Source organism: Lonchura striata, chromosome 8, assembly GCF_050655825.1.
Source record: "Lonchura striata isolate lonStrDom1 chromosome 8, ASM5065582v1, whole genome shotgun sequence".
In the NCBI taxonomy this organism is placed as follows: domain Eukaryota; kingdom Metazoa; phylum Chordata; class Aves; order Passeriformes; family Estrildidae; genus Lonchura; species Lonchura striata.
In genome coordinates this window covers 16,360,666-16,385,584 of record NC_140710.1, presented here as the reverse complement: position 1 = coordinate 16,385,584, position 24,919 = coordinate 16,360,666, and the positions used below count along the sequence as shown (strand labels likewise).

The following is a 24,919-nucleotide window of genomic DNA, read 5'->3' as shown; positions in this document are numbered from 1 at the left end:
AATGTTTTTAATTAAAACACACTTAATTTTGAAATTCTTCTAACATGACATATTTTGACTTGTTCTCAGAGACCTGCAACTTGCTTGGCTGTAGGCAGTTTCTGAGTTTACTTGGATTATTGCTGAGATTAGTGGGACTTCACATGATCAACAGCAAATTGAGGAGTAGAGATACAATATAATGAGGAAAATTTGGAGATAGGAAGCCTGAAATATTCAGTAATTAAGAAGGGCAACCATCAGTTTTCTGTGTCAACAAACACAGGCTTTTACATAATGCTCTTAGAAAATGCATAATCCTTTTTTCATCCGCAAATGTAATTCATTATGCTAAGAATGACAAACTGAGTAGCAGGCTTTCTCTGTAGAAGGCTGAAAGTAATATTTTTATAATATGGGCCTGTGGCTGCTAGGTCTTAGGTTGCTTTACATTAGTGCTGTAACAAAGCAGATTTGGAAGGAAGTCAGCAGATGCAATAATACCTAACATGTAGAAGAATATGCCATTAGTCAGTGATTCTGAAAAATTTAATATTTATTCAGTAGAAGGGTGATGGTAGTGAACTTCATTTACCACTGCTGTCACTTGATATTAGCCCTGTGGTAAATTCCTTTTCATATATACCTACTGAGGAAATATTTTTCAATAGCTATATATTTAAATTGCACATGTATAACTTAACAGTAATTCAGTGAAGGAGACACTGACAAATAGCATAGTACAGAGCTTGAATCCTGGACAAGCACTTTGTACCTAATTTCCCTTTTGCTAAATGGGAAAAGTGAAGGAAGCTTATTTAGGTACTTCCAGGGAGTTTTGTTTGTTTTCTCTAAGAAATGTATTTTGCTAGTGAAGTAGTTTCATAGTCATCAGAACAGGTACCTCTTTTCTTAAAAGAATGGAAAGAAAGCTCAAGAGTCATGTATCATGGGACCTAGAAGTTGGTTTTGAATTAGGTTGGAAACAAAATGGGGTTAGAAACAAACTTTAAATAAAAGGTTAGAAACAAACGTTTGGAAAAAAAAATCTTCTGCTCTCAGAAGCTGGAGCGAAGCCAGATAAATAACTTACAGCATGGATAAAGGCCTGTTGCTGAAACCATTGCCTTAAGGAGTCAGTGTTGAGTTCTAGCTATAAGATCTTGCAACCTATTTATATTTGTAGCAACTTAGTCATTACCCCGCTGCAACTCTGTGAAGGTTATAAACTTTGCTCATTGATTTCTCATTCAACCAGCTTAATGCGAGGCTTGTAGACCAAAAAACATGCTTTTAAACAGTTATTCAGTTTGATATTCCACTTTATAATAAAAGTTTTGTGAAGAGAATTATTTTAATGGAAGATTTCACTAGCACACACTAGTTTTAAAGTACACTCTTCTTATGAGTGTTACTCTTGAGTAGATCTTGAGTTTTCTTATTAAAAGATGGGTGCAGTTGAGAGCGATTTTGAGATGTCTTCAGTTGGGCCTCAGCCATAGCTAAACCTTCAGTGGTCTTCAACCATTATATGGAGACATGTTTATACCTTTTATTATATGAGAACATATATTTATACATATATTATATGAGAACATGTTTATACATGTTGCTTCTCATTAAGCTTTTCTTATGTCTTCTAAAGCAAACATAACTACCAAAATAAATCACATCAGATAATTATTCAATTATCTCAATTTCTTGCTGTAATAAAATCATGGTATATAAACATGAATGCTGTTATTCTTTTATCTGGCAGTTGTTACGGGACCTCTCTAGGCACTACTATTTATTAGGAGAAGTAACATGAGAAATACATGATCTCCGCATGCCACCAAAGTGAGACCTTTCCAAGCATTACATTAGCTTATGTACTAGTCTCAGATTTTCCATTTGTCTGCACGTGTTTTTGATAGTGACTGTTACCATATTGCTCTTCTAGCAGGTGTCCTGCTTCTTCAGTCAGTGATGTCATCATATTTAGTTTAATCTTAGCCTATTTTTCTTTTCAAATGCAACTTGACAGTTTTAGCAGTATAGTAGACATAGTTAAGCATAATGGTAGCTTTGGAGAATGGACTCAAGAAAAATATCCTAGAAATGAAAGTTCCTAGGCTATTGGCTGTTTGAGGTTAATCTTTATTAAACTTTATTTGTGCCTATACCAATGCATTATAGATCCACTATAGAGCAAATACCTGTGTCCTCAGATGTCTGGCTGGAATTTTTTGTTGTTGTTGTTATTCAGTCCAATTTTTAACAATGTAATCACTCCTCTTGAGTAGATATTAATCTCCTTTTATACCTGTTTTGATGTATAGCAACACATTGGTGTTTCTCAGAGCAGGTGGTCGACTTGCTTCTTTCTTCTGAGTATCTTTAGAGCATTGGACAAACCTACACAAAATCTTCAAAATGCATCTCACTCTTCTTCATTATAGTTGTATATTCAGCTTCAGTTCTTTTTTTCTCTCTGGGCTTCTCTTGCCTCCCTTCTGCCCTGGCTCTCCCCCAAGTCTCTTGATTATTTCTTGCACCCTGGCTTTTTACATCTTCTCTTTGTTGACCCTTTTCACATACTCAGTCTGTTCTTACTGGCTTTCATCTTCTGGGAATCACCACTTTCTTCTTTGGTCTCTACTTCTGTAGGTGGAGTTTGCTTTGTCAGAAGTTTGGGAGGGAACAATAAAGTACAGATCAAGAAGTCTGGCCTTCAAGCCAACAGTGTGACTGAGGTAGTGGTTCATGAGGGCTACTGTGTGTTCAAATAATTTCAAATGTAGTTTTGTCAAACTTGTAGCTTTGGGATGTTTGTGGTGGAAGCATATCAGGTGTGCAGAAATCTGAGATCCGCTGGCTTTGTGTGTCATTGTTCTCTGCTGTTACAGCCATAACAAATCAACTGGCATGATGAGCTCATTTTCAGCATCCTTTAAAATCCTACAGAGAGCAAATGGTAGGGGTTTATTTAATGTACTTCGCTGTGCAGTAGTCATAAAGATAGATAGCAAGTGATTTAATTTGAAAAATTAGTGACTAAATGTACACGAAAGATCATTATTTTTTACTTGGCAGTCCTTTCAGATGGTTAATTAGTTCCTTTTTGTGTGTCCAATTACTCAATTTTTTTAGCTTATGTACACTTTGACAAAAGTAATGAAGTCCGAATAAAAGACACAGCTTCAGTTTTCCTGAAATAAGGAGCACTTTATGTTGGGGGACATCAGGAAGCAGAACATTTAAATTTGGAACTGCAGACCAAATGTCATGGCATGAAAGGGGATCTAATTATGACCTGTATAATTTACTTAGGCATGCTCATTGAAACCTCCTATGTCCATCTGCTTGTAGTCTTTCTTGAGAAGTCATCACAGAGGCTTTTGTATGCAGTGTTTTTACCTAGCATATATTTTTCAAAGTAGTGTGCTCTGAAATTGTACATAAGTACCTCAAGTAGAATCCAATAAAGTTTGATAGTCTTTTGTTTTAAATGGGTTGTTTCTCCATCATGTTGTATCATCAGTTTGAGCATGGGATGTGACTGGTTTTTTACTGAAAAGTTTTTCAGTTATCAACTAGGAAACACCAGATGGCCAAACTTGAAAGAAAGAGAGTTCTTCCAAAAGAAGTAGGCCTTTATGAAGAATGAGGAATGATATTTTGGAAGCTGTTACAACTACAAAGAAGCTGTTAATGAGAGGTAATTCCTACCTCTCTCTAACAATTTGCTGCAGTTTCTGTGCAGCTTACTAGAGCTAAAATATCCTTGGTCTCTTCCCAGACATGATAAAAGACTTTCTGAGGAGGTCATGTTTTGTTATAGTAAAGGCATAGAAAAAGCAGGAACTGAGTTTTGTTCAGAACATGGCTACTTTATTGGGGAGGCAATGGCTGAGGCAATTGTGTGATTTAGTTGATGTAACGCTTGTAAGCATTGTATCAACAAAGTACTCAAGTGTGTGCATGTGACTTTATTTAAACTTATTGCTCTCTGGATAGACAAATTGAAATTTATGTGATGTTTACTGGTACACATGCCTCATAACTGCTGTTTGAATTGTAGTTTTCAATGAGCTTTACTCAGCTATTCCTCCTTCACTCACTTTCCATCTTCACTGGAGTAACTTCAAAACATACTGGTGCTGCTTTGAGCTCCCTAGTATGTGAAAGAATATGTTCACTATCTCAAAAGACAAAGGGAACAAAAAAATGACCCTTGCAGAACACGGGATTTGTGTTCTTATTGTTTTCTGTCTTTTATAACAGCTTCTTGCTTGGGCAAATCTACTTTCAAATTTAGCTAAGTTGCTCTGAGAATTTGTAGTGTAATCTGAATCCTTTTTTATGGTCTTTTACTGCTTTATAATTTCTTTACATATATATATATATATGTAGAGCCTCCATCATAAATGGCTCAGAGAACATGCCCTTTCTTTTGTTTTCTCACTGTTTGTGGGAAAGTACCTTTCAAGGAAGTAGAAAGTACCTCTCCTAGTTCATGATGGCAATTTCTGTCAGTGTTGCTGTTGTTTGATTGCATAGTAGTTCAGAGGTGTTTTTTTCTTAGAAGATTATACACACACACACTCACAAACCCATTAGTTGTCTGGAATCTGTTGCAGAAGACCAACCTAAGTCTTAGAGGAAAGGGAGAGCTCTCTGAAATGCTCCAGATGCATGTGAGTAGAATCAAATTTCTTGATGGGAATTAATGTCTTCATCAACGTCAAGGAAATCAGCCAGTTCTTGTTCCAAATTCAGGTTGACCTCTCTAGGAGGAGTCTGTTGTCACTACTGCTTCTTTTTTTTTCCACTCATATAAACTGACATCAACTAACTTGTCATCAGATGCAACTCATGGACATGTTTGCATTCGGGTAATACCAACTTCTGTTTCCCTTCTTCCCATGATGTTCCACCAAATGGCAAATTTTTTGCTGTAATAACTGCTGCAGATAAAGTTGCGCCTCATACAACCAGTTCTCTTCAAAGCATGGGTGTCTGGGTTCCAGTATTTTATCTGCTTACTTTGCTGATGGTGTTACTGAACTTGTGGTATGTAAAACACATATGTGGTAGTTCCTACCTGATATGATAGCTAGCTTTTTTCTTCCTAATTAAATGAAGAATATGTTTCTCGTGAGAGAATGAAATATTAAGAACCCCCTTGATGCTCTTCCAGAAGCATCTTGGCCATTTCTCTCTCTCTCTCCCCACTGCCACCTTAGGTTACTGCCTTTTTATCCAAACTGGTTTTGTTGTTGCTGTCAGAAAAAAATGCTGTTAAGCCTCATTTTCCTAATGTTGATCTGAAGAAGTCTGTCTAGGTTGGTGTCTGCTTTCCACTGATTTTATTGGTTTTCTGATTCCTTCAAACCTGAGAAATTAATTTTAAATTTTAGATAGGTAGGAATATTTAAGTCTGGGGATAGAACTGGTATGTCTACCAAGTTTAAAGTCGGGCTACAAGGTAAAAGCTTGAGAGATGCCCATTTGGAGGGCATGAGAAAAATTAAGGATACAATCAAGACTGTGTGTTCTCTAAATCAACATGTTTTACCTCACCAGACAATGTCTTATGCTTCAGAATGCTAAGAGGTTAATTCTTCTGTTTTATATTCTAGGAGTCAAAACTTTAGCCAAGTGTAACAATTTTTTTTCCCATTTTACTGTTAAGACGCTTCAGTAGCATAGCATTATGCCTTCTTGGTATCACGAATACCACCTGGTACTGTCTTTCTGGTTTCTGTGGAGTTTTTGTTGAAGTGGTGTAAACTGGTTGTTTGCAAAAGTGTTTGTGTTGGAGTTATATTGTTGGTGTCTTGTGTTTTGGAATAGAGTGTAGCTAGATACACTTCTCACTTCAAGCAGTCACAAACTTCTTGAGCTTTATCAGCCGTTTGTATCATATAACAATTCCGTTTAATCCACTCATCCCCCACTTTGGCTGCTTCTTAGAATCTCCAGGTTTTGTTTCAGATTCCCATTACATTTATTTATGGGAGATACAGACCTCAGAGCGGCCTGAACTCGTGTTTGTCGTGTGTTTGCCGTTCACACACATTACTTTCATACACAGTTTCAAATGCTTAGACTGAATTTAAAAAGTGACTTTGCCATCCCTCTTGATTGTCCTAATACCAGCTCCCACTGCCAAGGACTAATACATACTTTTTGTAAGCTTCATTAGAATTCAGACAGGAGTGAAAGGGAAGCTTCATTTTAAATTCTTAGAACAAAAGGACAAATTTTTGCTTTGAGTTGAAAACAAATGGCAGGTGTTTTCAAACTAGAAATTCCTGATTGTACTAGCTGAAAGCTACAACTTCATAAAGTTGTAACTTGGTTGAACATGAGTGGTCTTCTGATGGTACTTGAATTACAAACAAGTTTTGAGATTCTGACAGTGTTTTAGGCATGAAAGGGAATTTCCAGTGGTGCTTTGCTTCTGTATAATTCTGCAGTACGTTTGTAGGTGCTTGCTGATACTAAACAGTTTAATGCTGTATGCCAATTATCTAGTTCTTCAAAGAGCAAGCACAATGCTAAGCTAAAAAAAAAAGATTCGTGTGTTCTACCTGGTATATTTCTTAGAATACACTGTAATTGTTTTGGATTTGTATTATAATTAAATATAGAAAAACAAGGAGGCAGATGTCTTTTCATTATTGCTATAGGGAATACTTACTGAATATCGTTTGACTAACACTCATTGAAGTATTACTTTCACATATGAAAATTTCTCTTCTTAGCTTTAGACTGTAAGCAAAAGAAGTCAAGGTCAAGATCTGGAAGCAAGAAGAAAATGCTGCCGTTACCTCATAGTGCTGATGAAGTTTACATACTCAGATGCAGGTACATAGTGTTACTTTAATTGGAAAAATACCTTTTTAAGAGCTTACTAATGTTAGTCATAAAGATATCCATTGTTGTATCCATAAATGTTTGTGATTACATTGAATAATGGAGGAGGAAAAGGAATTGCCTGTTTTCATTAATTTGAGCAAGATGAATTGATTCAGTCACACTTCGGTGTTAGATTGCCAGTTGTTTCTCTAGCTAAAAATCTTACTGGTCATGTCTGAGTAATATTCTGTCCTTCAAAAAAAATTTATATATGAACAACAGATTGTTATTAATGGCACTGAAAGTGTGAGAATGTGAGTTGTATAAGCTGCAGTTTTGTGCTCACAGTTACTACTGATGAACTCAATTACTAAGTTTTTCAGCTAAAACATGTAGAAACAAACCTAAAGAAAATTAAGTCTTTCCTCTTACTGTCTTTATTTTATAGTTTTTCAGTAGAGATAGATGTATCTTGATGGATTAATTTTAATATTTGCATAGGTTTTGTGGTCTGGTCTTTCGAGGACCTTTGTCTGTTCAAGAAGACTGGATAAAGCACTTGCAGCGACACATTGTCAACGCAAATCTTCCACGGACTGGAGCTGGCATGGTTGAAGTCACATCACTACTTAAAAAGCCTGCTTCAATTACTGAAACTTCATTTTCTTTACTGATGGCAGAAGCAGCATCATAGAACACAGAAACATTTTAAATTTTAATTAGATGTAAATTTGAAATACTTCATCATTTTTTAAAATAAATGGCTACACTAAATTATGTTTATAAATGCTAAAGACAGAAAATAGAGGAAGTGGATTACAGTAACATCAAAATGAATACTTAACAGTTACAGTAAGTAGTCTTTATATTTTATATAGGGTGGAAGATGTGTTTTTAAGGTTTATTATGTTTTTGTCAGTTACTGTGTTCACTATTAATACAAGACCATTATATGTATGGCAGCCATTTTTAAATTGTTGCACATGGGTACTTAAAGGACAGATTTTAATAAAACAAAGAAACCACGTTCTCTTCAGTGTTACCCAAATCAAGGTTCTGTTTATTCCAAAAATAATTACATAGTGAAATAAGATACTATTATATTTTGTTTGTATGTATGTAGTGTTTTGTATTATACCAAGAACTGCTAATACAATTTACTCAACTTAGGGCATTAAATACCACGTACTTCATAGTTCAAGAGACTGTTTCGTTCAAATAGGGCAATTAGTACTATTCTATCTAGGTGTGTAAGTGTTTTTTTTAAATCACATGAGGCTTTTTGTACTAAAAAGTGGAGGGAAACTTGTTTAAACAAATTTCTAAGAGAAATATGTACATAATACTGGAAATTTATGGTAAGGAAATATTCTTTACTTCAGTTGCATTTCTCACTGACAATAAAGTGGTGCATCCATGCTACCTCCTACTTGTCAACAAAGATGGTATTTACCCTTATGTTTTTGTATCATAGTAGATTCAATCCAACTTTCTTTATTACAAAGCATCTTTTTGTTAACAAGTTTGTTACTTTTATGACAATTTACTTAAAGTCTGACTTGCTTACAGAAGTTTGCCTCTACTATTTTATTTAACACTGTAGAAATGTACTAATAAGCATTGCTCACTACACGGTTAGAGTAGGCTTTTCATTTATAATTCTGTTTAAAAGATTGATCATTTTAGAAAATTCAAACACAGATTGAAATGTTTCCACATATGAAGAGAATGTTTACAACTTAAATTTTAGAGCTTGTTTTGGATGTGATTATATGTATGAAAACTGTAACACTATGCTCATGCTAAGGACCTACTTACAGAGTTATTGAAATAAATGTGCTGTGAGGATGGAAATATGGTGCAGGTGTCTTGGTCATGATGACTTGTGTTTGTTCATTTAAACTGTCTTCAGAACATGATTTTTGTTTAAATCAAATTAGATTCCTCTACAAATCAATTTTGTATGCAAGTAACATTTCATTTTACTCATATAGGGTAACAGATACTGTAGTTAAGCCAAGGATATGCATTGATATTTTCTTTATATGTAAATAAAGTTAAAAGCAGTTAAAGCAAGAGGAGTATTTTGGTAGAGTATATACATACCTCACTGCCAGTGAAATTGCTTTCCTATGGTATATCTCCTTACCAGAAAAATCTCTAAATAAAAAGGTTTAAAGAAAATCTAAATGTCTATAATGTGAAGCATTTATTTGCATTGTGTGAATTAAGTTTGTGGAATTGATTTGTCTTGCTCGAGATTAGAATCTTCTCATGATCTTAAGTACATTTACTTGCAATAAACTGAATTGTTCGCAGATGCATTACATTTGATTGGTGGAAAGTATGAATAAATGTCTGTCTTCCTGGATGCACAGAGTTCAGAGTTAACACATGAGGCTTGTTAATGTTCTGATAGAATAGATGGGCTAAAAATGCATAGCTGTGCAAGACAGAGGCCTCAGACAAGGCCATCCTAGCACTGTCAAGGCTGTCATTAAATTAGTGGTGTCAGGTGTTTAACTGTACAAATTGCTACAGTTAAGTTTAGCTTTCTTGTTGAAATTTATTCTCTTGTAAGTGGAAAATCTACATCCTTACATTTAAAGGCTGGAGGAATAAATACTTCAGAGATTTTAGAAAAGATAACTAGGATGTTGAAGTGTATTGCAGACAAATTGTGTATGCAGACTAACAAATTTCTGAATTTGTGGATACTTGTGGAACTTTTTTATAAGATGTGAAAACTGAAGATTTAAAGCAGTGTGTTGAAACAGAATAGAGGGAAGTGATCACATCACCTTGAATGTTTATAATGCTTTAATAGAGTGCTTGTTTACCCTTCTCACCAAAAAAGGTGCTTGTGAGAGCACCGTATTTTATGGCTGTTTAGCAAATGAAAAAAATCAATTAAGTGCAAATGATATTTATCTAGTGTTGTTAAGAATGCTTGTAAGGTGAAGCCATACCGTGCAGAATTTTGCGTTAGCAAAAGACTCTTACTAGATTGATAAAAATAGTTTTTAAAACCCTAGTTAATTATATTTAATTAAGCCCCAATTGTGAGCTACTTTATGTAATACTAGAATTAAAATGCAAAGTTGTGTCTGAAGAGCAGTGAGCTCTAGGGCTGATCATTTTCCAAAATGAGATTCTGTTGATGAAGGGCAGTTTTCAGTGACGGGCTGTGTGCCCTGCTGGCATCAGATCCTTGTAGTATAGTTAAAAAAAATATGTAGGAGTCCTACAACTCTTACGATTATTAAATTAATTGTATATGTGGTTGATACAGGCTGAATAATCTTTAAAAAAATAGTAGAGTACTATTAGCTGTCCTTAGCCTCTAGTCCTCAACGGGGCTATTTGTTTACTTGGTTTCTGTTGTGTATAAAAAATACACAACAGATAAAAAATATAGATATTTTTTATCATTATCTACAAGGAAATATAAATCCCCGTCTCTGGAGTTACCAAAATTCTAAATTATGTGGTAGAAGAGGGCAAGTTAAATCGGTCCCTTTGTGATGCCAGTCTGATGTTATGTGGTTTGAGGGGCTCTGTGTCAGTCTGTGCCGAAGGGCTGGACTCCAGAGCTGCTCACCTAAACACGAGTGTTAGTCTGTTCAGGTTGGCTTAGGCTGCTTTGGGGTAAAGGCTGCAGTGGCACAGTGATTTCTGTTTGGTTGATTTTGGTTCTGTATCACAGTCCTTCTTGTTTCTGAAGTTATCCTAGTTTCTGGTAAAAGTCTCTTTAGTAGTAGCCTCAGGAAAATTGTAGAAGACCACTCCTATACACTTTTCGTAAGATGATGGCCTATATTCCCTAATCCCAGTGATATTTCCAAATCCTCTTCAAAAAGTAAAACTCTGCTTGCATTCTTTGAAAAGATGTTTCTGCAGAACCTTGGGTAGGTGATTCCAGTGCCCATGGTAGCTGCTCAAGGGGTAGTGTGTCCAGGCATGGAAAACGGAGGTGAGCAGGCAGCACATGTTGGGCATTTACTGTGCTTTGGCCAGTCCTGCTTCGCGTGGTTTGGGGGAACTGTATGAGGTGGGCTGAGGGGGTCCAGCTCTGCCTGCAGATCCAGCTTAGTCCTTAGGGCTCAGGAGATGAGCTGCTGGCTCCTCCCGTGGGAGAGGAAGGACAAGGACAGGCCTGGGTGTCCCAGCTGCTGGGAGGGGAGCGAGCGCGGCACTCCCGGGCCAGGCGGGCTGCGTTTGAGCTGTGTGCCTGCGCCAATTCCTACTGTCTCAGCCATGCTCAGGGAAATCACCAAGCTTTTTGAGGTAAGTGATCACAGGAGAAACGTGAGTTGTGAACTGGGGCTCAAGAGAAGAGCATCCAGAGTTTCTAAAGGTCAGTGTCACAGGACTGAGATCAAAAGATGCAGTGCTGTTTTTACTGTGATGCTTTTCCTGGTCTAGTTAATGGTTCTAGGTTTCCTGCAATGCTTTAAAGAGGGGTTTTGCATTAAATCCACCTGGTTCTGAAAACCTACAGAAGATAAATTGGGCTGAACAAATGTGGAAATACTAGCAGTGAGTAGCAAGTACTTGCTTTTAACTAAATGGTTATTGGCTGTGAACAGACCCTGTTTAGTTCAGCACTATGGTTAACAGACTTTTCCATTTTTTATAACAGTAGTTAGTGGCCTGGATATTTAAACACCAGTCTCATATTTTTAAAAATTGATTTATATAGTTTTGAGTTTGTCTAAAGAAAACCCCAAACTTTTTAGGGTGGTACTTTAAAAAGCTGACTGCATTATGATTTGATATTTCAATCCACCGTGCTTTGTAGGTGCTGTTGCCTGATACATGGGTAGCAATTGTGATGTAATGGAAACATTTGGCCATAGTGCCAGGTTTGTAATCTCTTGCAATAAAATGTTCCTTTTTAACACTGCAGGCTTCTTGGTGTTCTTCCCATTGCTCGGAGGTGAGCTGCACTGCATGTGTCATTTAGCCAGGGAATTCCCCACCAGCCAGAGCAATTGTGTGTTGATGGGCAGATTTGGCTGTAGCCACCTGAAAATTCAGAGGGGTGAGGCAAGAAGGGGGCTATTTACATTCCAGTATTGTAGACTGAGGATGAAAATGGGTGGTGGTGGGAACGCCACCAGAGCCAGGGGCTCAAATCTGAAGCTGAATCACAAGGGCTCTCATTTGTGCCCATCTGTCCACTTTTCACTCTGTACAGTCTAGCCTCACTACTGCCTTCTCTTCCAGTTCAGAGCAGTTTTTCCTTGCAGCTTTGGCTGTGCAGTGTCTACCACATGTACCTGGACAGAGCACACTGAAAAACCCAGTCTGCCTGGTGCTCTGCAAGTCCTGCTCTCCTCCTGCAGCATGAGAGGATTCATTGCCACACCACAACCATTCACACACACTGTAAGAAAGAAATGCAGAGGTTGATCAAATATAGCATAAAATACTGTTGAGGGATTTGTTTGAAATAAGTGGGGATCCTTCCTATGTTTTGCTGAGGCTGAACTCTGGCGTTGCTAATTTTCTAGTTGTGCTATAGGCTAATAAACTTGTGTTTTAGAAAGTAATTAAGTCTCTTACCTTTAGTGCCCTATCCCCTTATTAAGATTTGAGCACAAGTCAGCTAACATCCTTTTTATAGAACTGCTTGGTAATACTGAAGTCCATCCAGTAGGAGAACCTTGTGGTCTGGTAGCTGGTGTCTGGCTGCAGTGCTTACCCCTCAGGGAAGTGGTCCTGGCTGCCTTAGCTCATGTGCAGGTGGCTCCAGTGTGCCAGAATGGCAGTGGAGGGATCTGGGCACCCTTGCTGACTATGAGGGTGGTTTGCACACGTTGCCTGAACACAGACATGGAGTTATTTTGGCTAAAAATAAAACTGGAATAAAGGCATTCCTGTAGGAATGTTCATCTCTAAGTAAAGGCAAACTTTTTTACAAAAGCCCTAAAAGATCTTTCTCATGCAGACTCCCATGCTCTTTTCACTGCTATTAAAACCCAAGCAAATAGCATTCTCACTGAGCCCAGAGGTTCAAAAATTCCAGCTCTTACTATGCAGTTAGGGAACAAAGGAAGCCTTGGAGCCTTTTCAGAGCTTCCAAGGTGCTTGTACTCCTTATGTTTTATAAATCACAACATTTTTGGGCTTTCTCTCCTGTATTTTCACTCAAAAGTACACTTAAAACTTGTAAGGTCTGAGGCTTGTGTACCAAGTGATGATAACACTTCTGCTTTTGTATTAGAGACCTGCAACATGAAACATGCTTACTTGATACTCATGGTAAGTGTTCCTCAATATAATCTACCTCTTTTTAAAAATCTGTTTATCGGAGACTGAAAACTTCACATGTAAACCTTTGATTATGTATCTTTAAGTCAGCAGCAGCTGTGAATCATGTTTGTATGTCTGTGTGAAATTTGGCCAAATCCATCCTCACTGCTGTAGCAACAAATGCTGAAGCTCTGTGTCACCCTTGCTTTGAATCCCATTGTGCTCTTTGAAACAGCTTTAGAAAATAATAGACTGCTAAAGGAGAATACAATCTAACACCATTAGTCTGTGTTTTAACCAAATAAGGAATTGTGTGTCACCCAGGTACAAGTCTTGCTGACAAGAAGTAATTCTTTCATCTGTCTTTTCTCTGCAAAAACTTAATTGTGTGAAAGTAGGAGAAAGAAAACTGCCTTATTTGGATAAAAAAGCCGGAGGAAAAATCTTTAAAAACAAACAAAAAACCCCATAGGTTGAAAGAGAAGCTGCAAAGAGGAGAAGACAGTATAAGCCTGGGGTTGACACCTGTTTTGTAGTCCCTGAAATGTAGCTGATGGCTGCCTTGGCTGTGCTTCCAAATCTTCAGGGATGCACTTGGATTCCTGGCACAGAGGAGGGTAGGGCAAATATCCTTAGAGGGGCAGCCAAGGAAGGAGTTTTCACCCAAACCTGTTAAAAAGATAGGCAGTGATGGGAAAGAGGCTTTAAATCCGATTTCTTGTGTTGGAAGTCAACTGTAGCCATTCCCTTTGCCATCTGTAGTACATTTACTGAAGCTTTTTAAGTGCTGCATATAAATCTATAGACACTTAGTCCAGTCATGAAAGAACATTAACTGCTCTTCCCATCTGTGGCCTCAGTTACAAATTTGCTACTGAAATCTGATTTTTCAGGTTCTGTTTATGACACATTGCCATTAATTGCCTCCAAAAATTTTCTCCTTTCCTATTTGCCATCCATCATTTTGCAGTGTTCTTTTCTCACTGAAATAAGCTCCACTGCTAAATCCAGTGTTCTCTGACTGCAGCTGACCACAAGAGCTAATAAGTGACTGAAGACCCTGACCCAGAATGTGAGTGTTCTTGCAGGATCCCAAACTCATTTCTTTGCCCTGAGGCCCAGGTTCCCATCTGGTTACAGCACTAAGCTGCATCTCACTGGGCTGCTGACCTGACCATTTTCATTATCTTCACTCCTAGCTTGGTTTGTTTTCCTGTTCCTCAGTTTTTGGTTATATCCACATTTGGATTTTTGTCTTCCATTTTTCATCTCTCTTTAGGACTTTTATTTTACCACTGGCTTGCAGTGAAAAAGCTTTTTGGAAAAGTCCTATATTACTGTGAAAACAGAGTACTGTTTAGTATTCTTAAAAGCATAGCTATTGGCCTGATTTATGGTTTATTTTATATAGAGACAGTAGCTCTCTGTACTTAAATGGAGGAGGAAATGTTTAGATTTTAGAATGATTTTGGGTTACACAAACCAAAAATCCCAAGTTACACAGTACCAACCCTTGATACTAAACTCATAAGTTCCCTTTCTGTTTTGTCTGCACAGGGCTGAATTTACTGTCTTGTTTCTTTCTTCTTTTTTTCTAGCAACCTTTCTGAAATCACAGAAGTATTCAGAAAATGGGACACTTGGTTGAATGATTTTTCATTTTTCAACATGGCTGCTTAGGTTCTTCAAGCAAAGCAAAACAGGGAGGGGTATCTATTAAAAACTGTTTAAAATATTGGAGATAAGAATCTCAGCCCATTTACTTATACAAGATAAATGTGATAGATGGTATGAAATGCTTAGGAAGTTACGCTATGATTTCAGATTTAGGTGGAGGCTGTGCAGGAAGTATGTGAGCAGCCCTCTCCACTACCAGCAGCAAAATCAGCACCCTGCAAGTTTCTGTAATTTCTTGTATTATGGAGCAGTTGGCACTCAGTTCATAAAGGGTGGAGAGGAAGGAGGTCAGCCCTGCTTTCCAGCTGCTCCTGCTGCACTGTATGTTGTGCACTGGGCTGTTGAAGTTGTATGATGGCCCAGACTTTTCTTCTTGCTGCATTAGAATTTGAAAGCAGTGTGTATGTTCCAGGAGAGTGTCTACAATCTGGATGTGTATGATACTTACTGCTGTAGTACCCAGATTTACAGTGGGCATTTTTTTTTCCTTTTCTGAAGTGGAAAGTGCTTATCTTGCTGTGTCTTGGAGCTTTCAGACTTCCCTCCTACCTTAAGAGATTAAGAATGTCAATCCTGGCTGTCTGATGCTAGGCACTGAGCTAGAGTCCTGGTCTGAGAGAGATGCCTGAATGGCCTGTGAGAATTCCCCATACTCAAGCAGTCAAGGCTGCATTTGAATTTAGGTGCTGTGTTGGGTTTGTATGAGAAGCTTTTGATAGCAGGAGGGGCCGTGGGTTGGTTCCTGTGAGAAGGCACTAGAAGTGTCCCTTATGTCCAGTAGAGCCAGTACTGGATGGACTCACTGGTGGCCAAGGCGAGCCCACCAGTGACAGTGGTAGTGACCCTGGGATAATGTAATCAAGGGTATCAAACTACCAACTTCAGCCAGAGAGAGGAGAGAGAAATTGTGAGAGCCACAGCTCTGCCCACATCCAGGTCAGTGCAGAAGGAGGGGCAGGAGGTGCTCCAGGTGCCAGAGCAGATTCCCTGCAGCCCGGGGTGAAGCCCGTGGGGAGGCAGCTGTGCCCCTGAAGCCCGGGGAGGCCCAGGGTGGAGCAGCACTCCACCTGCAGCCTCTGGAGGACCCCACACTGGATCCAGGGCATGCCTGAAGGAGGCTGTGACCCCATAAAGGACCTATGCTGGAGCAGTTCATTAAGAACTACAGCCTGTGGGAAGGACTCATGATGAAGAATTTCATGGAAAACTGTCTCCCAGGGGAGGGACTCCACTCTGGAGCAGGTAAGAGTGTGAGGAGTTCTGCCTCTGCAGAGGGAGAAAAGGCAGAGACAACCTGTGATGAACTGACTGCTGTCCTCAAGGGAAAAAGTTAAGCTCAGGAAAAATAGCGGGTGGGGGAGAAGGTGTTTTAAGATTTATTTTTTCATTTCTCGTGAGCCTCCTCTGATTTTCCCTGAGTTAAGTCTCTTTTGCCCATTGGTGGGTGATTTCTCCCTATATTTATTCTGACCTATAAGCCTCTTGTTACATTTCTCTCCCATGTCCAGCTGAGATGTGACAGAGCAGGTTTTGTTGGCACCAGTTATCCAGGTAGGGTCAGCCCACCACAGGTGCTTTATTTCAGCTTTTTGTCTCTGAGAATTTGACCAAAGCTGAGAATCTGTTCTACTGTTGCTGTTATCACTGTTGCACAGAGAGAAAGCCTGACAGGTTTGGAATCACAATAAAAATTGAGCTGTTACAGAAAATTGAACCAGATGCATTCAGAGTTTCAACTGCTTCATGTTTCTGCTGCCAGGAAACAGCAGCACGTGCTGCCTGCAGCCAGAGCTGCTGTTTGCTGCTGTCACAGGGAGCTTGCTTATTATCAGAGCAAACCTGAGCACTTTCCCAATTTTTTAACTTTCCTTGCATGTACTTTCTCTTTCAGTTCCTTTCCCCTGCCCTCAGGAAAATGCTAGTTGTGTTGTTTTTAAGTGGAAAGGTTCTTGTTAAAATTCTGTCTTAATTCCAGAAGACTCACAAAGGTGAGATTTTTACCCCTCTTCACTCTGCAGATCTGAACTGCTGCCCTACCCGAAGGTGGTCTCTGCATGCAGGTTAATGAGACCCATCTCCAGACCTGTACCCAGGAACTATGGATCTATATCTGGAACTGTGGTAAATCAAATGAAATAGCAAGGATAATTGTAGCCTTTCACCATATGGGTACTTTGCCTTGATTAACAGTCAAAATTGTTTTGATCTTACTCAAGAGAAAGGCAGTGTAAAAACTTTGTGTTGTTTAGGTATGGTTAGTGCTGTAATTGGAAAATGGGGGATGGCAGAGCCATGGACAAGGATGTAGTTGCAGTTATAAACACATCAAATGAAACTACATCCTAGTTCTTAAGCTTTCCTGAATATTATTAAGTTCTCCATTAAAATTCACATGATCTCTGACCTGATTAGTGCTGGGAGCTAATTGAAGAGGAGAGGATTTGTGCCTCCTGCTAAAAAGATTGCAGTAGTAAGGAAAAAAACTGTAAGTCCTGAGAAGTTAGTGATATACATCTCCTTTAAAATACTCTATTTGAGAAGTTAATAGGTGAGGTATAAAAAGCAAAATGTTAAAAAAAAAATTTGCAAAATCTTCAAAAAACTGGTGCAGCTAGCATCTGATATGGAAAAATGTATTGATACTTCAAGATCAGGTATTGTGTAAGAGAATAGTAAGTGATTAAACTACTTTGGGGAGCCTTAACAGATGTATCTGCTATTTCTAAAAATGCATGAAACCCTGAATATTTGTGGTCTCTCCTCCACAGAAAACATTTTACACTTAAGAGTGGGAACTGTAAGATGAAATGAGAGAGTTGTCTCACTGCAATATTTTCATTAGGATTGTGCAAAATAAGCCATTTGCCATAAAACCGGAGGAGGAGCGAGCAGTGGAACCCACGTGTGCTGCAGCAGGCTGGTAATTAGAATGTAGCCAGGCCAAATCACAAGGGGATATGTAATAAAAGGAAGCTTTAATGCGATTTAAATACCGTGACGGAGTTGCATTCAGTGACAGCCTGGTCCCCGCGTACAGTGGCACCGCGTCCCCGCAGAGCCTGGCTCCTGTGCCACGGGGACACAGGGCACGGCCCTGCTGAACTCCTGGGCCATCTCCTGTGTGCACCCAGGTCTGCTCTGGGTGCTTGTGGCTGTCCTTTAAAGCATCACGGATTGATGTCACTGCTCCTGAACTCCTGGGCCATCTCCTGTGTGTGCCCAGGTCTGCTCTGGGTGCTTGTGGCTGTCCTTTAAAGCATCACGGATTGATGTCACTGCTCCTGAACTCCTGGGCCATCTCCTGTGTGTGCCCAGGTCTGCTCTGGGTGCTTGTGGCTGTCCTTTAAAGCATCACGGATTGATGTCACTGCTCCTCAGAGACTGTCACTAACAGAAGGCAGGGCAGCTCCCACTTCTCAGGTCCCAGCCCAAGCTGCTCTGCATTCCTCTTTTGAGGAACTTTTTTGAGACTCAATCTCAGTCACTTCTCCCTCTGCCTTTCTTGTCACTTCTTGTCTTGGCTCTGAAGGGAATTGTCTCCTTACATCTCTCTCCTTCTGATTGCACTACGTAAAAAAATTGGCATTTTTTCCTTGCATGTCACAAATAGGCATAATGTTTGCCTTATTTGTAGGACTCTACTTGAACCACACAGTTTTGTTAGTTGAAATTATTCTATAAAGTAAACATGTAACTGGATGTTTAGTAGAAATAACTATTTCATAAACAGTTTCTGTAAGTTACATATCTTTAATTTGAATTTTTAAATTAAGTTGGTCTGTTATTCCTGAACAGTCACTCATCAGGTTGGATGTTACCGCTGCTGTTGTTGAAGCAATCTGGGAGAGAACGGCTTTTCAGAAGACTTCTTTACACTCTAAGAGGATGGAGGCAGGTAATGATACGAGTATCAAATGTGAAAACAAAAAAGGATAATCTGGAAAATTGTCAGTGATGGATAATTAGTCTCCAGGGCATTGTATTTCTAATTGTCCCAGGCTGTGTTTAAACATGTCATCAGGATTAGGGGGAAAACATCTGTTTTCTATAATATTCTAATAAAATAACTTACAGACCTCAGGGTCATTTCCAGCAGCTGTATATAACCAGGATAGATGACTAATTAAGAGATTATGCAGGTACAGTAATTTGGATACTGGATCTAAGAGTTTCACTGGGACAGAGATTGTATCAAGCAGGCTGATGCAGGTATGGGCTTTACCTGCAGCCTGCTGAGCAACAAATGCAGCAAAAATGGAAAGCAGCAGCTGAAGCTGGCTGCCTATAACTCATTTACTGCACTCTGCAATAAGCCTTAAAAAAAAATTTATGGAGCAGATGGGCAAGAAATGTTCATAGCCTTATGTGCCTTCAACTTTTGGTAAACAGATACAAGTGAATCTATCTTAGGAGTTCCTCACTGAGACTCTTGGGTCATGTAAAAACATAAAATGGGTCTGCTGGGAAAGGATTCTTGAGCTTTGAAACAAAACCATCGTGGATGTAGTTAAGAATAGTACTTGTCACTGTTACAGATGTGGCATTTGTTAATCTCAAACTCCTTATAGAAGACCAGGATGATGTAATTAGAGCATCTGGTGCTCCAAGTGAGACTAAATTGAAAGTGCCCCATACCACTTAGGAATAGGGGTGCTCCTGGCAGGGATTGTCAGTAGCCAATGAAGGTGTTATCACTTCACACTTCTCTGCAAAGCAGGATGGCAGTAGGATCACATTGCCATCATTGCCCATCATTCTGTGGATGGACTCCTGGGCCATGATCCTGAATCACTCCAAAACTGTATTTGAGCTAATAAGAGAGCAGCATGAGAGGGGCTTTCCTTCCTTTTTCAATCTGTTTGCTAGGGAAGCTTGCAATGGAGCACCAGCACTGCTGCAGGAGCCATGCCCAGCATTCCTGGGCAAGGGTGGGCACAGGCAGCAGGACGCCTCTACATGTTTGCCTTGACTCCTCAGTGTCCTTGCTTCTCCCTACTGGAGAGGACTCAGGAGAGCCAGACCTCTGTTTGGGGCAGGTTCAGTGTTGCAGACCAGAGAAGGCAGGGGCTGAAGGCTTTGTGCTGACAATTGGGTGCTGCACCCTCCTTGATCTGGGCTTTGGGTGTCTGCAGACCAGGTACATTTCTGGGCACCTGAGCTCAGTGACTTCCTTTAGTGTTTACAGCCTCTCTGAACCTTCATTGCAAAAAAAAACACCTTCTCTTTATGATCCAAAATAGCATGAGACTTTGGGTTTTTCCTCTCTTGTACAAGCTCAGATTAAAATTATCATGAGAATAAATACTGTTATTTTTCTGTAACATTCAATATATTTTTGATTGATATAAAATTTGAAAGAAACAATGAGCATATATATATATACACACACCTATTCACACATGCACATCAGACGCAGATAATTTTCAACAGCGATTTCCACCAACAAAAGTGGTTATAAAAATCCCAGATGTTTCTTGCTTTTGAGATGAAAGTCTGAGTTTACCTTGATGGATTGTGATTCATGCTTTTCCCCAGAACAAGCCATTCATTCACTATTTTCATTTCTAACTCTAGTAACTCCACAGTTTTTTATAATTTCTAAAATCAGTGCAAAGGAGGGAAAACATTAATTCTGGGAGCAGTGGTTTCCCTTTATTTGTGCACACAGTTGGCTCTGATGACTGTACTTGAAAACGCCCTGCTCCTTCCTCCCACCTCCTGTCTCTTTAGAGCATTGGCTCTTTGATAGGGGAAGCATCTTAGCTTTGTATCTGTATAGCTTTTGATACTGGGGATTTCATTTGAAGTTTCTTTTTCATAGCATGAATAAATAGCAATCTTATAATGGTTTGTTCTAGGCAACAATAAATGAGTCACGCAAGCAGGCGTGCCATGGTAGGACTGGGGGGAGGGGACAGAAGTTGTCACAGGGATATTCTCAGCCAATTTTGTGCCCTGATTTAATTCTTGTGTGAGAACAGCAGCAGAAGATTTATTTCATTTTGTGTATTTGAGACTATTCACCATGAGAAGCGAGATGCAGTGTAAAAAACCTATGCAGTGTACAGAGCATGTAAGTGTGATATGAGAATCCTGTTACTGATGTATGAGAAGAAAAGGCCTGAAGCTCTGCTTTATTATTCTGTAAATATGCTGTGCTAGAGGCTCTTACAGCAAGATGAAAGTAGAGGGGGTTTTTTAATGTTCATTACAAAGGAGTCCTTCTCACACTTGGATGGGTGAATCCCCTTCTCTAACTGTGACTTTGTGTGGGCACTTGTCTGGAGAGTCCCCAGAGGTCAGCCCCAATAAAAGGTTATCAAATACCAAGAAATTATAGGCTTCTCAGTAATCAAAGTCTGCTCCTAAGAAGTGCTAGATAATTTATTTGTCTTCTGAAACAATAGAGCAAAAACCAAATAAAGGAGGACAATCTTTTCAATAGAAATACGTAGTAGAAAATATTTTTAAATACCATTATTAAAATTGTTTTAATTTAAAAATTGGCAAAATAGTAACATTGAGGTGCCGAATTTTCCTAATTAAAGAAAGAATTTCAGCTGATCTCACTGGTGTCATGAAAATGATGCATGTGAACTACTATGTGCAAAGCTTCCCTGCAAAGATGTGCATAAGCCTGAATGTTTCATGTGTTCAGTTCTGTACTCAATACTGTACAACTAATTTCTGGGTGAGTATAAGCTGCTTATGAAGCTAATTATGGTTAAAAGGTACAAGAAAAGATGGCAAGAAAGTAGTAAGTTCACATTACTGAAGTCTTCTTAAGGTCAGTCCTTCCTAGTATCATAGGCAATTTACAATAATAGAAAAAAATCATTAGGGCAGTAATTTAAATAGTAGCAAAGTACGACTAGAAATGCGGGAAGAGATTTAGGCTTAGAGGAATATGATATTTATGTAAACTATATATTTTTAACTTTTTGAATACTAGCTTATTATTTCTTATTTACTGGGGGAAGGCCCTGGTATTATGGTATGGAGCAAGGAAGGACTCACATTCTGCCTTACAGCACTGATGCCCAGACCTCGGATCACCTCGGTGGTTGGTTACGGATGCACCTTAAACACTTTGGTGGGGTGCAGCTGAGAGGGCTGTGACCCACTGGAACAGCCCCACCTGGCCCAGAGCGTCTCTGTGAGATGCAGGGCAGGGGCAGGGGGAGGCAGGCTGGGAGCTGGGCTGCAGCCAGCTGAGAGGGGCACCAAGCTGCACTCGGGTCCTGCCATGCTGAGCACCTGTGCAGGAGGGACAAGCTGAAAGGAGCCAGTGGGGAAGGGTCCCCCCAGCACTGTGACTCCAAAACTCTCCTTGGAGACAGAGAGATGGAGGTTCAAATCCCTCCAGGCAGAAAAGGGATTGAACATGGATCTCCCACATCCTGGGTCAGTGCCCTAATTACTGGGTTAGGGGATAAGAAGGGAATGACAGCAGCTGTGGTGAATCCAACCTCTTATATCTTCGAGGATTTTTTTCTTTCTGCTGCAAGTGCCTGAAATAAAACATCTTGGATGAAACAAAGCACTTTCCTCACTGCAAAATGTATGGGATTTTTTTTTTAGTTTCAGCAAAGAAAACCAGAAGAATATTATTTCCAATTGATCTGATTGTGGGGTTTTTTTTCTCCCTTAAGTTTCATTCCATTGCTTGAAAGAATAATAAATTATTTGCACAAACCAATTCGTAAATGTTAAAAAACCCAGTTTGGGCTTTGCTGGAGGACATCTGCCTACAAAATCTCAGCCTATACTGGCAGACTGTGACCCTAGTGATAGCAACTTCCAGCAGAGCAGAGCCCACTGAGGTGGTACAATAGGCATGAGCCTGTGACTAGGTGGGTATGTGTACACACTGCTGGAATACTGAACACTGTAAATATAATTTACACTGTAAATACATATTGACATTGATTTAGAAACTTTAGTAAATGAGAGACACTATATTCCCTTGATGTCTTTAATTGAAAACAAGTGACAGCTGGTCACATAGTGATTCTCTTCAGGTAGTGCAGTTGGGTCCACATTGGAGTGGCCTTTTTTGGGGAAAGATAATGTCTGGTACAATCCTTCCTGTGGCCCATTTTGGATGACTGTTTGGGTGCTTGTTTGATGGCTAGAAAAGACAGTAGGTCATAGGAGTTCTGACTTAGTATAAGTCACTGAAAGGAGGTGAGGTGTGCTGTGAGGACAGAGCAAGGTCTGTGTCTTCAGGCAGAGAAAAGCTGAGCATTATGAAGCTTCCACTAAGTGAAAAAGAAGTATGGACAACTTTGCCATACTTTTTAAATATTCAGAATTGTGTTTCATTTTTACTACTCATCTGCTGGTTGGGAGTCACCACAGCCAGCATAGTTGTAGGAAGAAAATGTACATGCTTACTCTACTTCTGATATTCCCTTCTTTGGACCATTGTGGATTCCACTATGTCTGTTAATTGTATTTTATAAATGACATAAATGTACATGGAACATTACAACAGGGACAATATGACAACAGTAATACTACAGAGCACAATCCCTGCCTCAGGAGCTTCTTATCCAAAGGCCTGAACATATTTGTGATACTTAGGGACAGAGTAGTGTGGAGATGTTATCCACGCTTGGCCTAACATGAGATTTGGGGTTCTGAGAAATGGGCAGGAAGAGGAGCTGAGAAGAGACCTGAGCCTCTCCAGGGACAAGACATCTAGGTCTGAGCATCACCCATGAGGTTCTGGTGCTCTGAAAAACTCTTCTGCAAGGTGATAAAGAGGGATTTGGGCTCCTCATTCTAGCTAATGGGAAAAGCCTGGGAGTTGTTTTGGATAAACAAAACTAAGATATGAAAAAAACTACATTTAATTTAATTCAAAATGATCACTGAAAAAGCAAACCCCAAAGTATACTTGGCAATTCACACAGCCTTGTTTAACACTTCTCAGGTGCAGCACAGTTACTCTCACAGGATCAGGCCCTGAGGGGATGCCAAGAAGAGAAATGCTTGAAAGCAACATATGGAAATTGAACACGAAGGAAAAGCTCAAGTGGAGATAGGTGGGTTCAGGAGCTGTCTTCAGGAGAAGGAGCCAAGGCTACGCAGTGGGAAGTGTGCAGAAAATGGAAGTATGTAGAAACTGAAAGGTATTCAGCAGCAGTCATGTCAGCATAATCCATGCAGTCATTTCCCCTTGACGAGTGTATGCAGCACATCACCGAGCTGGGCCTGTTGTCAGGAGAAGGCAAAGGCACTGCATACATGTGTGCATGGCATGGACAGCAAGGATGCGAGGGGATGAGGCACGTGTGGGGAGAAGCCACTGAGCAGAAGGCTACAAAAGATGAAAGTGCATTCAAGAAGGGCTGGTATTTTTGTGATAAAACTGACCAGTTGTTCATAATTAAAAATATGTATCCCCAAGGTCACTTGAATTTTTTTGCCAGGATCACAAAGCTGTTCTCATCTCCACTGGTGTTCAAGCTTGAATTAAATGTCTGCTGACATCTGCCAGGGTAAGTATCTTTGTTGCCTCCTCCCACCCCTTACAGGAAGCTTGCTTCATCTGGAAGAATTTAAGTTCTAGAAGGCCCCAATTCCCAGAGGAAGAGATTTGGGGCACAGTAAAACTCCTGCAAGATCTTGGTATCCCATAGAAAGCCAGTATCTGTCTGATCCAACTTTCCATAGACCTTGTGCTGGTAAATGTCCCACTGTCTTCCTGATGTGCCAGTGCGTCAGTGAGGTTTGAGTTCTGTCAGGGACACAGAAGTGACAGCTGCTTTATCTGTGTGCAATGAGCTACTCAGGAAGGACAGACCACACTTTAGCTCTCTCAGACCAAAAAATGCTTTGTGTTTTTGAATCTTTGAGATATTGATTTCCCCCACCATGTTAGACCTTTTCCAAGAAGTCTTCCATACTCATATCTCTTCCCCTTTAAAATTATACATGGTGTTGCTTATGGCAAACAGTCCACCCAATTCTGCAAATCTTTAAACACTGATCTCCCCCCTCCCAAAGTTTCAATTGGAACTGTAGTACCTTTTTATCCCAAATCACCTCAACTCTATGAGGGCTGCTTTACAAATTTAAAATTTCACCTTGCCTTACTAGATTTTATTAGCCATAATTTATTGTTACTGCCTGACATCCTACTCAGCCAGAG

General features: G+C 39.6%; 1 protein-coding gene across 20 annotated transcripts in view; it reads left to right on the top strand.

Annotated features, from left to right (window-relative positions):
- The window catches only part of ZNF644 (zinc finger protein 644), a 77,884-nt gene extending 66,151 nt beyond the window's left edge, over window positions 1-11,733 (top strand). For all 20 annotated transcript variants that reach the window (XM_085586418.1, XM_085586432.1, XM_085586422.1 and 17 more), the window contains 2 exons: window positions 6,732-6,834; window positions 7,327-11,733. In XM_085586418.1, coding sequence (XP_085442544.1) covers window positions 6,732-6,834; window positions 7,327-7,519 — 296 coding nt within the window. In that variant the 3' untranslated portion in view covers window positions 7,520-11,733. The remainder of the gene's footprint in view (window positions 1-6,731; window positions 6,835-7,326) is intronic.
- The last annotated feature ends 13,186 nt before the right edge of the window (window positions 11,734-24,919 follow it).